Source organism: Erythrolamprus reginae, chromosome 2, assembly GCF_031021105.1.
Source record: "Erythrolamprus reginae isolate rEryReg1 chromosome 2, rEryReg1.hap1, whole genome shotgun sequence".
NCBI lineage: Eukaryota > Metazoa > Chordata > Lepidosauria > Squamata > Dipsadidae > Erythrolamprus > Erythrolamprus reginae.
Window position 1 is genome coordinate 160,208,912 of NC_091951.1, and position 13,129 is coordinate 160,222,040.

The following is a 13,129-nucleotide window of genomic DNA, read 5'->3' on the forward strand; positions in this document are numbered from 1 at the left end:
CGGCACACCTGACCATGTCTCGCGGCACACTGGTTGAAAAACACTGCTCTACACCAGTGTTTCCCAACCTTGGCAACTTGAAGATATCTGGACTTCAACTCCCAGAATTCCCCAGCCAGCATTTGCTGGCTGTGGAATTCTGGGAGTTGAAGTCCAAATATCTTCAAGTTGCCAAGGTTGGGAAACACTGCTCTACACCATCTGCGACACGATGGCGCAGTGGTTAGAATGCAGTATTGTAAGCAAACTCTGTCCACAGCCAAGAGTTCAATCCTAACCAGCTCCAAGATTGACTCAGCCTTCCACTCAGACCCAGACTGTTGGGGACATATGCAGACTCTGTAAACCACTCAGAGAGGGATGCAAAGCGCTATAAAGCAATTATATAAGTGCTACTGCTGTCCTAACCATTAGATTCAGTCTCCCAGCCTAAACAAAGAAAAAACTGGCATTGTGGTAAGAAGCACAGAATCATCTTTCATCCTGTCTAGTTTCAGTGCTGGGAGATGGAGGGGAGGGGCGGAGGGGCGTGTGCAAGAATTTAAAATGAAAGTGAAGCACAGGGCTTGAGGCAAGGACATATGTTGTGGTTTCCCACAACTTTTCTGATTCAGGGTAGTATTTCCATTGAATCAGATATTTCACTTTTCCATCACCCCCCACCCACATCTAGAATGCATTCTACTCGATCTTGTCCCCATCTTCTCAAAATGCAGGGATGGGGAGTAGGAACAGTTTTATAACAGAATACCCTACGAAAGCAGACTATCAATCCTAGGTCTAGAAAGCTTAGAACTACGCCGCCTAAAACACGATCTAAGTATTGCCCACAAGATCGTATGCTGTAACGTTCTATCTGTCAATGACTATTTCAGCTTCAACCACAACAACACAAGAGCACGCAATAGATTCAAACTTAATATTAACCGCTCCAAACTTGACTTCAGCAACCAAGTTGTTGAAGCGTGGAACTCATTACCTGACTCAGTAGTGTCTACCCCTAACCCCCAACATTTTCCCCTTAGACTATCCACGATTGACCTCTCCAGATTCCTTAGAGGTCAGTAAGGGGCGTGCATAAGTGCACCAGTGTGCCTTCCATCCCCTGTCCAATTGTCTCTCCTTATCTCATTTATCTTTTCTTCCTTTCAAATATGTTCACCTATACTTTTATATCTTTTCTTCTATTCTTTTTTTTTTTCCCCTTATCTTTCTCTTCAATGTGTATTATGTATTGGACAAAATAAATAAATAAATAAAGATCCTCTAGTACAAGTAGTGGCCAATGGAAGAATGGATGCACTTCCACAGAAGCAGGCATTTGCAAACTAAAAGCCAGCAACAAATATGACAAGATGAAACAATGCTTGATGTGCACTCTCATCTTCAGTCAAAATAGCTCTCCTCTGCCCAATGCCGCACGAATCCCAGCGACCGATTAGGTCCCACAGAGTTGGCCTTCTCCGGGTCCCGTCGACTAAACAATGTCGTCTGGCGGGTCCCAGGGGAAGAGCCTTCTCTGTGGTGGCCCCAACTCTCTGGAACCAGCTCCCCCCGGAGAGTAGAACTGCCCCCACCCTCCTTGCCTTCCGTAAACTCCTTAAAACTCACCTCTGCCGTCAGGCATGGGGGAATTGAGGCATCCCCCCCCCCGGGGCCTATACAATTTATGTATGGTATGTTTGTGTGTATGTCTGCTTTAATAATGGTTTATTTAATGTTTTTAAAAAATTTATTAGATTTGTTATGAATTGTTTTATTGTATGCTGTGAGCCGCCCCGAGTCTACGGAGAGGGGCGGCATACAAATCGAATCGAATCGAATCAAATCAAATCAAATCAATAAATAAACAAGCAAACAAACAAATGCAAAATTTTAAGTGTCCCCCTCCATCATGTCCAGCAGTTCTGTTATCAGGGCAAAGTTGCAACATCTCATCCCTTCAGGAAAGGGGAACACAGATGAAATAATTGCTCGTCATTCATAGATAAAGATGAAGACCTGGCTTACGGGGTTCACTGGGAATCATTTATTTGAGCCCTGACGTATGCAACCTATTACTGTTGCATTCTAATCCAACCTAGCAAATTAGCCCCTATCTCCAATATTTCTGAAAGATCTAATCTCTGGGGAAATCAAAGTTGCTTGGCTGCATGTAGAGATACATGAGCAATGGAACATTGCATTCAGAAATATGAGCATGTAAGTAATGTCCTATTGGGTTAGATTCCTGGCTAACCAGTGCAACTGTCTGCTTGTCACAGAGGCCAACCAACTGCACAAGGAAGCCCACTATTTTCTCAGCAATGGCCTTCAGAGACAGCCACCCTGCTACCGGGGCTAATAAGTGACATAGCGTCTCTGATCATTTGTGTAATATTTAAATAATATGGGTAATATTTAAAACACACACACACAAAAATCTGTGCCAACCTAAAGTGACAAGGTGTAAGAAATTGTGCTTCTTGGCAGAATTTTCAATTCTGGTGGTCTGTATGCACCTATGCAGGTAATCCTCATCTTACAATAGTTTGTTTAGTAACCATTCCAAGTTACAACAGCATTTAAAAAAAAAGGGACCAATGACCGTTTTTCACACTTAGGACTGTGGTGACGTGATCAAAATGTAGATCCTTGTAAGTGAACTCATATTTTTGGATGGCTGCAGTGCCCTGCACAATCATCAATCATCTTCCACCTTCAATGGAGACGTCAGATCTATGTAACAACCATGTTACTAACTTAAACAATTGCAACTGTCATGAACATGAACCAGTCACTGAGCATCTGAATTTTGACCATGTTGACCATGAGGATGGTACAACGCTCGTAAGTGTGAAAAATGGTCAAACAAATCACTGTTTTCCAGTGCTGTTGTAACTTTGAACAGACACTAAACAGTTGTTAGTGGAGGATTACCTGTACATGGAAGATTTCTCTTTCTCTTTTTTACTGTATGGAGAAGAATGGTCTCTTAAGGGCAAAATCTGAAGTATCTGTGTTCACCACAAGGGGGCAGAGTGGGTCCAGATGCTTGAGCAATGGCTGTGAAAAGGATTTGCAATTATTGAAATGCTGCTTGCTCTTGAGTAGACAATCCAAATGACTGTTCTTTGTTTAAGAGTGGAGACAGCATTCTTGAAAACCCTGCAAAGTCAGGGATGACTTTTTAATGCACGTTCACAAAGCTTTGAAAATGCATGGCGCACTTCAGATTGTGTTTTTGTAGGTTCCTGTACCCTAAATAGTCCAGCTGGGAAAGATTGAATGCACATTTTACCAACCAAATAAAATGTCTGTGTTCATGGAATTGTTCTAGGACGTCTCTAATGTAAAGATAGATCTTTTGAAAAGATCATTATATCATTCAGTAAACCACAACATATATATCCCCCCTCCCAAAAAAACATCAGGAAATATTTAATGGAGACTACCCTATAATTAGCCAAGCCAAAACTATTACTGTGTATTCAAATTTGTCATGTCTGTTCCCAAATGGTGCTAAATATTTGTCTCTCTCTTTCATTCTTGATGAAAGGGTATGTGCCTGTCAAATCTGACTTTATGAAATAGCATGCCTTCCAAAGGCCATTCAAAAGATATGAAATAAGAAGCAATGAGTAACGATTGCTAATGGTTACACCGTTCAGGACCCTTTAGGGATATAAAAATGTTGGCACAGACTTAGAGGACCAATAATAATAATAATAATAATAATAATAATAATAATAATAATAGCAACAACAACAACAACACTTTCTTAAAATTGTTAGGCAGAAATTCCTTGAAAGAGGATAGCTCTTGAATAGATATACAAGGGTCGTCCCGAAAGTAATACACCATTTTTTTTTCTCAGCCTACAGTAATGGTATGAATGCAAAACTTTAGATATACATTATTTGAATTGTCAGGAGTGCGTGTGTAAATTTTGTGTTTCTTCAGCAGATAGTGTAGCTATAGCAGTGTTTCGAAATGGTGTCTGTAAGTGATGTATGTTACAAGCAGCGTGTCGTCATTGAATTTCTCACATAGAAACATCGAAACATAGAAGTCTGACGGCAGAAAAAGACCTCATGGTCCATCTAGTCTGCCCTTATACTATTTTCTGTATTTTATCTTAGGATGGATTTATGTTTATCCCAGGCATATTTAAATTCAGTTACTGTGGATTTATCTACCACGTCTGCTGGAAGTTTGTTCCAAGGATCTACTACTCTTTCAGTAAAATAATAGTTTCTCATGTTGCTTTTGATCTTTCCCCCAACTAACTTCAGATTGTGTCCCCTTGTTCTTGTGTTCACTTTCCTATTAAAACACTTCCCTCCTGGACCTTATTTAACCCTTTAACATATTTAAATGTTTCGATCATGTCCCCTCTTTTCCTTCTGTCCTCCAGACTATACAGATTGAGTTCATGAAGTCTTTCCTGATACGTTTTATGCTTAAGACCTTCCACCATTCTTGTAGCCCATCTTTGGGTTTGGACCCATTCAATTTTGTCAATATCTTTTTGTAGGTGAGGTCTCCAGAACTGAACACAGTATTCCAAATGTGGTCTCACCAGCACTCTATATAACGGGATCATAATCTCCCTGTTCCTGCTTGTTATACCTCTAGCTATGCAGCCAAGCATCCTACTTGCTTTCCCTACTGCCTGACTGCACTGTTCACTCATTTTGAGACTGTCAGAAATCACTACCCCTAAATCCTTCTCTTCTGAAGTTTTTGCTAACACAGAACTGCCAATACAATACTCACCACGGAGAAAGAACTGTTGGGAACATTCACAAACATTTGTGCGCAGTTTATGGAGAATCTGCAGTCGACAGAAGTACGGTTAGTCGCTTAACACAGAGGGTGAGGCCATTAGAAGACGGTTTGGCAGAGCTCCAAGGCTTCGTGACTAGAACAAGGAGTGGTGCCGACAGGGCATACATGCCCTTGAGTCTCGCTGGAGGAAGGCCATAGAACGGGAAGGAGATTATGTGGAAAAATAGGGAGTGTAGAAGAAACATAATTCTTTCTTCTGTGTAAGTTTCATTGTGTTCAATAAATAATTGTTGAAGAAAAAAATGTGGTGCATTACGTTCTGGACGTTCGTATATTACCTCTTAGTTGGGATCTGAATTTCTGACTTCAAGTTCATTGTACAGTCACATGCCTGATGAGGAGGCTATACAGGGTTTCTTCCTCACCTAATAAAGTCCATTCTCCAAACTGAGCAATGCTAGTAAATACCAGCATTCTGAAAGGCTCAGAATGGAAGGATTTGCTAATGTTTTGGCCAGATTGGAGGTCTGTTACTCAAGTGCATTCCAGCATTCTCCCCAATGGAGCAAAGAGAGGGGCCAGGCCCCCTAGATGTGGTGGGAACTCATCCGCTATCCATGTCCATTTAATGATCCCAACAGTTGCCTAAGGACCATAACAGAGAGAGCTAGGATGTTGGTCGTTGAATGAAGGAGTCCCATAGCACCTTGCTGAACAATCACTTCATTCAATGACTACAAATATGCCCATGTCACACCAACTCTCCGCAGTCTGCATTAGTTGCCGATCAGTTTCCGGTCACAATTCAAAGTGTTGGTTATGACCTATAAAGCCCTTCATGGCACCGGACCAGATTACCTCAGGGACCACCTTCTGCTGCACGAATCCCAGCAATCGATTAGGTCCCACAGAGTGGATCTTCTCTGGGTCCCGTCAACCAAACAATGTCGTTTGGCGAGACCCAGGGGAAGAGCCTTCTCTGTGGCGGCCCCGGCCCTCTGGAACCAACTCCCCCCAGAGATTAGAATTGCCCCCACCCTCCTTGCCTTTTGTAAGCTGCTTAAAACCCACCTCTGCCGCCAGGCATGGGGGAATTGAGATACACTCTCCCCCTAGGCCTTTAACATTTTATGCATAGTATGTCTGTATGTATGATTGGTTTTTATATAATGGGTTTTAACTGTTTTTTAGTATTGGATTATACTGTTTTGTTACTGTTGTTAGCTGCCCCGAGTCTGCGGAGAGGGGCGGCATACAAATCCAATAAATAATAATAATAATAATAATAATAATAATAATAATAATAATAATAATAATACAATTCCAGGCACAACTGTGGCTGTAATTGGAGGACTACCTTCATAACTAAAACTAGAACTGGCTAATTCGTATCAAGACCGACAGTTCCTCAAAACCAAATCCCACCTTGCATAACTACTGACAGTTACTGCAAATATTTCAACATTAGTATGTTGGAGTCACAATGTCATGTACTTGTTAGCAACCAAAACCCTCAGATTTTGCAGATTTCGAGAGTAGCTCCATATGCAGTACAATAAGGTAGTCAAAAAAGCCCATTATCTTTTTGAGCATTGTTGTCCTAAATGACACACTAGCCAATAAAAGATCTAGTCAAGAGTTTAACATATGACAGAAAAAAGCGAGAAACTAATAATAATAATTTTTTTAAAAATAGCAGAGTTTGAAGAGACATTGGAGGTCTGCTTTGGCAGGAGACTCTACAATCTGAAATAGTGTAGGGCAGTGTTTCCCAACCTTGGCAACTTGAAAATATTTGGACTTCAACTCCCAGAATTCCCCAGCCAGCATTCACTGGCTGGGGAATTCTGGGAGTTGAAGTCCAAATATTTTCAAGTTGCCAAGGTTGGGAAACACTGGTGTAGGGTCTCCTACCCAAGCAGGGGGTTGGACTAGACTAGAGGACCTCCAAGGTCCCTTCCAACTCTTCTTGTTGTTGTTGTTACTATTATTAGTTTCTCGGCTTTTTTCTCTTATATGTTAAATGTAGAATATTCCTGGACTTCTCTCCTGTTTGGGAAGTTGTTTGAGAGAGTCCAGGCAAGTTTTCTGCATCAGCAAAACCATTGACAGACTTTCAAATGATGGTCTCTTCCGTCCCCTGGACAGAATATGGTCTCTCCCGTCTCTCCCCACCGTACCAAGAGAATATATATAGTCTTACAAATGGAACCACAGGCAGGACAAAGATTCCCAAGTCATCAGCACTTTCACAAGTCTAGCAGAATTCTCAGCCCTTCCCCCAGTTGCTCAATTATTGAATCAACTTTCCAGCATTCGAAGCTTGCAAGAGAACTGCCCACACTGTTTAATCCAAGCTGCCTTCCGGGGCTCTGGCTCACTGCCAACTATTGACTGACCAGCTGTCTGCCACAATTAACTGTGGTTGGTGGCATTAGATACCCAACCAACAAAAACATCTGGGGATGCGCCCCCCTCCTCCCCATGGGAATGATTCCGTTCAAGAAGAATTAGGAGGAGTACATGTTTGGTTCAGCTTTTTAAAGCTGCACCTTCAACTATGACACTTACACTCTCACCCAGCACAAGTCAGCAGACCATTCAATTACATCATTGCAGCATAACTGGCAACTGACCCAGTCTTGGTAATGATCTGTGTGAATTTAAAAGGAAAATATCTTCCATTGAGGAGTGATTTGCAAATGCATGTAACGCTCTCTACATGGGGCTACCTTTGAAAAGTGTTCGGAAACTTCAGATCGTGCAGAATGCAGCTGCGAGAGCAATCACGGGCTTCCCTAAATATGCCCATGTCACACCAACACTCTGCAGTCTGCATTGGTTGCCGATCAGTTTCCGGTCACAATTCAAAGTGTTGGTTATGACCTATAAAGCCCTTCATGGCACCGGGCCAGTTTATCTCAGGGACCGCCTTCTGCTGCATGAATCCCAGCGACCAGTTAGGTCCCACAGAGTGGGCCTTCTCCGGGTCCCGTCAACCAAACAATGTCGATTGGCGGGGCCCAGGGGAAGAGCCTTCTCTGTGGCGGCCCCGACCCTCTGGAACCAACTCCCCCCAGAGATTAGAATAGCCCCCACCCTCCTTGCCTTTCATAAGCTCCTCAAAACTCACCTCTGCCGTCAGGCATGGGGGAATTAAAATAATCTTTCCCCCTAGGCTTCTACAATTTATGCATGGTATGTTTGTATGTATGATTGGTTTTATAACAAGGGTTTTTAACTGTTGTAGTATTGGATTTTTACATTCTGTTTTTTGTCACTCTTGTTAGCCGCCCCGAATCGACGGAGAGGGGCGGCATACAAATCAAATCAAATCAAATCAAATCAAATCAAATCAATCAATCAATCAATCAATCAATCAATAAAAAAATTATAAATAAATAAAATGCATACTCGCAAACATCCACAGCTATATTCATTCTATGCAGACAGATAGAAGACACACTAGCCAATTTAAAGCTACTCAGGATGGTTTGCAAGTTAACTCCAATACACAGGCGCACACATGCGCACACACAAACACATTGCAATCAAAGACAACAAACATCAAAACTAACTTGAAAGTAAACTGGACATGCAATGATACAGGAGGCAACGGTATAATTCCAAAAAGCATGTGGGGGAGGTAGCAGGCCTAGAGTACAACAACAATTAAAATCAAATTTTACTTTGCTGCCTTTGTTCTACTGCTTGGCCCACATGCTGCATCTGTTTACGAGTGTCAAGAGTGGAGAAGAATGTGACAACAGGGTGTTTCATCCTAAAACAGGGATGGCTGTTTCTTTGGTCTTGTGATGCCAGTTTGCTGTGCCTAACATCGCTTAGACTTAACAGCAAAGACTTAACCCAACAAATTGCTTGAAAAACTCCCAATCACTTTCCTTTAAAAAAAGATGCTACGAGTCTATGTTTGAAGGAGAAGTGAGTAAGCAGCGGAAAGAATACGATCACCCACCTCTTCTCAGAGAAAGGTTGAACTTCCCTGAAAAATGGTCAGAAGGAGCAGCAAAAACCTTAATTTCAGCTCCATTTAAAAATTAGTGGCTGCAGTAAATCAGGAACTGGAACCCAGTCCTATCTTTGAAAAGAAAAGGGAAAAAACCAAGAACACTTTGGGTGTGCTTTTCAAACAGTTTCTACAATGGGAAATCTATTTCTATAACAATAATTGTGTGTGTCTCTGTGTGTGTGTGTGTGTGTGTAATACGCATGCTACTTTTTTGCAGTTATTATTTTGTGGATGCAACTACAAAAACCCGTGAGCGAGGTCCACAGTGCCAAAATATATTTGCTTCCCAGACCCAATCCCAAAGAAGAAGACCAGTTAAGTACTTAAAATGCTGCCTGCACTCTCCATGTTAGGGACACAATAGCAAGGAACAGGCTGATGCAACGTTGGGATTTGGCTATTTTAATGCATTGCAGTCTGCTAGACATAAAAGGAGGGGCATTCCAAGGTCAAGAAGATGCAGGTATACCGCCACAAGCGCCAAATTCTTGATAATGATGTGTTCGAGTTAGAACCCTTGCCCTGCCTTCCGGAACTGCCATCCATCTGGAACAAGAGAGTCGCCTGGGTTCCTTGGCGTCAAGAGAAATTAACATGATGCCCAAACTCTACTGTAAATAGGAACTGGAATAAGAGTTAATTACAATTGGTACTGACCTGTGAGCAAAGAGCATTCTTGTGAGTTTTCTTGTAAATAAGAGCTGGGCAGATAAAACAGATGAGACTTCCCATTGTTGCACCTGTTAGGCCCAAGATGGTCTCCACTAGCAGAGAAGAGGAAGAGAAACATTATTAGAAGTACCAGTTAGCAGTATATGAAATAAACCCTTCCATTGAAATGATTCAGGGGAAAACTAGAGGCACGTGCTCAAAGCCACATACACGAATTAGATCTCTGTAGTCACTCCTGGTCTAGACTGTGAAGAACGAACTTTTTTCCTCTGGGCCTATTGATGAAGCAGAGACTGTAATCTACATTACTGACTGTGATAAAATAAGCACATCAGCACATAATTCGTTCATAATGTGATGAACTAACATCTTTAGCTCCATACTTACCATAAACACAGTAGATTAGGATACTACTTCATCCTTAAGTGTGCATTAAAATAGAGCGAAAAGCATACACTTGTCACAATACTTCTGTTTGATAACGGAGAATGCTTAAGAGGATACTGAAATTATTATTTTTTTAAATTGTATTTATATTTGCTATGTCTAACCACCTAACACCCTCAGATATGGGATTATGGATACGCTAGTTCTAGCATGGATCCAGATACTCATTCCTGTACAAATAACCAAAGTGATACCCTTAGATGATTTCAAATTCTTTAAGTCCTTCCATACTGGCTAGGGCTGATCGGAACTAAAATTAAAATCATTTGGAAGGCACAAAATAATTGGAAGGCATCTTATTCTGGAGTTCTAACATGGCAGAATCTTGTGACTGGGAGCAAGCAAAATCCCCATATTTTTCCCATGGTTTTTTTTTTTTTTTGCTTTTCTTTCCATAGTCTGGTACTGGTATCTTCTAGAAAAGTGATTGTTATACCTAAAATAATACCATTAATGCAGTATACCGTAATATATTCACTTCTCTACTTGAACCAGTTCCTTGACGAAAAATACCAATATCTCTGCCCCAGACTGTAGATTGTCCATGACTTACAACCTTAAAACCCTAGTTAGGACCGTAAGTTTTTACATTCATAAGTGGATTTGATTTTTTGACATTTTTGCACTGGTCGTTAAGCAAATGCCACAGTTGTAAGTAAAAGTCCATTTGTCGGAATGAGCATATTTTGCCAATAACCAACAAAACACCTTTGAAAAGTGTTCGGAAACTTCAGATCGTGCAGAATGCAGCTGCGAGAGCTATCATGGGCTTTCCTAAATATGCCCATGTCACACGAACACTCCGCAGTCTGCATTGGTTGCCGATCAGTAACCGGTCACAATTCAAAGTGTTGGTTATGACCTATAAAGCCCTTCATGGCACCGGACCAGAATATCTCCGGGACTGCCTTCTGCCGCACGAATCCCAGCGACCAGTTAGGTCCCACAGAGTTGGCCTTCTCCGGGTCCCGTCAACTAAACAATGTTGTTTGGCGGGACCCAGGGGAAGAGCCTTCTCTGTGGCGGCCCCGACCCTTTTGAACCAACTCCCCCCAGATATCAGAGTTGCCCCCACCCTCCTAGCCTTTCGTAAGCTCCTTAAAACCCATCTCTGTCGTCAGGCATGGGGGAATTGACATTTCCCCTCCCCCTAGGCTTATAAAATGTATGTATGGTATGCTAGTATGTATGATTGGTTTCTAAATTGGGGTTTTTTAAATTAACTTAAATATTAGATTTGTTTACATTGTATTATTATTGCTGTGAGCCGCCCCGAGTCTGCAGAGAGGGGCGGCATACAAATCTGGTTAATAAATAAATGATTAATAAATAAATAAAAACCATCGCCAATTACAGTCACATGATTATGGGATGTGGCAATCCATCATAACGCCTCCAAAATGCAGTCACATGACTGTGGGGATGGAGAGACAGTATTTTAAACTGGTCAACAGTGTTGTGTAGGGCGTAAAGCAGTTGTTTGTGCCTATCTTAATTTCAAGTGGTCGTTAAGCAATTGGACTACCTGTAGAACTCCTAAAAAAGATAATGTATCTTGTCTTTCTGAAAAGGTTAGCCATTAGTACCATATATACATTAAGATATTTAGAAGCATTTCAGGAAGGGAAGGTTTAACCAGGCATATTTTTGTCTAGAGATACTAAAATTCAAGACAACATATACAAGATCATACAAATTATTGGGAACAACAAGCAAAAGAAACTTTGAAAATAAACAGGAAATACTTAATATATTACATGGTATAAGTATGATCATTCTAAATGCATTCACTGTATGTGCAAGTCTGTACCTTTAACGAAAGTTGATTGCAGACACACTGGGCTTATTCTAATATATGTTCACATACAGCAACCACATAAACATACACAAGCTTTAAAAAGTCAGGGATTAAGAGTCCAAAAATTCCAAAATTTCCCTTACCATTTGGGATCATGATGCCACCAACCATAGTCCCAAACACAATTGCCAGAGTCAGAGCTTTAAATCGGAGAGGTGGCATGTAACCTCCTGCGGCAAATGTTCCATCTTTTTGCTGTTTAAAAAGAAAAGATGAATGAAATAAAAGCATAGAAACAGGTCCCCCCTCACCTGCAAATTCTCAGGAATCTCTCTGGAGATCCCATAAATTAAAATCTCTTCCCAATGTGTTCTCTCAATCTACCATTTTATTACTATTCGGAAATTATTCACAGAAACTTTAAACTTAAAACTGTAAAATAATCCAACCAGCATTGATTTAATGACTTCTGAAAAAAATCATCCAGGATGGAAGATAACAGGCCAGTACAACAGTAGAGCAAATGTTAAGGCAATTATACTTCAAAGCGATGTCAGCTGTATCACGAATCTGTACTGTATAGCAGTGGACAAGATTCATCATAGCTCCAGCAGGCCAACATGATTGCATTTGATGAGCTACACAGTCATAATGTCCACGATAAAAATGCATTACCACGCTACGTTTGAATGGCACAAGAGTCAATCATTGACCAGAGACTGAGCTTCTTAGGAAAGTGGTCACATTTGTAGGAACAAAATGGTAAGACAAAAGAAAGGAGATAATTACCATTTGCCTAAGGCAGTGATGGCGAACCTCTGGCATGCGTGCCACATGGAGCCATATGTTGCCCTAGCTCAGCTCCACTATGCATGCACACACCAGCCAGCTGATTTTTGGCTTGCACAGAGGGTCTGGGAGGGTGTTTTCAGCTTCTCCAAAGGGCCTCTGGGGAAATGGGGAAGAGTGTTTTTGCCTTCCTTGTGCTCCAAGGAAGCCTTTGGAGCCTGGGGAGGGTGAAAAACGGGCCTAGCGGGCCCACCGGTGTTCTGGTTTCTGGTAGAATTTTAGCTATTACAAATAACTTTTACTAAATGCAGTATTTCATAAACAAAGTAACTCCATCTTTATTCTCTTCCTTCCGTATTCAAAATACACTTCATACTAGCACATTTCTTGTTCTCCCGTTATCTCTCCTAATTACATTCCTTTTGCATTCCTCCCAGCCTTCCTTGTTCACCAAGATTTATGTACTCATAGCATGATTCCAAAACAGCAGAAATGGCTAGAAAATAACACAGAATGAGTTTGCATGCTTGGGAGCTGAACGGGAACACCTTCCATTTTTGTTCTACAACATTAAAACTCCACCCTTCTTCCCCACTGCCCCCCTGACGTTCCAAATACATCAC

General features: G+C 41.4%; 1 protein-coding gene across 3 annotated transcripts in view; it reads right to left on the bottom strand.

Moving 5' to 3' along the window:
* The window catches only part of SLC38A10 (solute carrier family 38 member 10), a 127,415-nt gene that overhangs the window by 69,325 nt on the left and 44,961 nt on the right, over positions 1-13,129 (bottom strand). For all 3 annotated transcript variants that reach the window (XM_070740192.1, XM_070740193.1, XM_070740194.1), the window contains exons 9-10: positions 11,861-11,972; positions 9,458-9,564 (exon numbers count right to left, since the gene is read on the bottom strand). In XM_070740192.1, the coding sequence (XP_070596293.1) occupies positions 9,458-9,564; positions 11,861-11,972 (219 nt within the window). The remainder of the gene's footprint in view (positions 1-9,457; positions 9,565-11,860; positions 11,973-13,129) is intronic.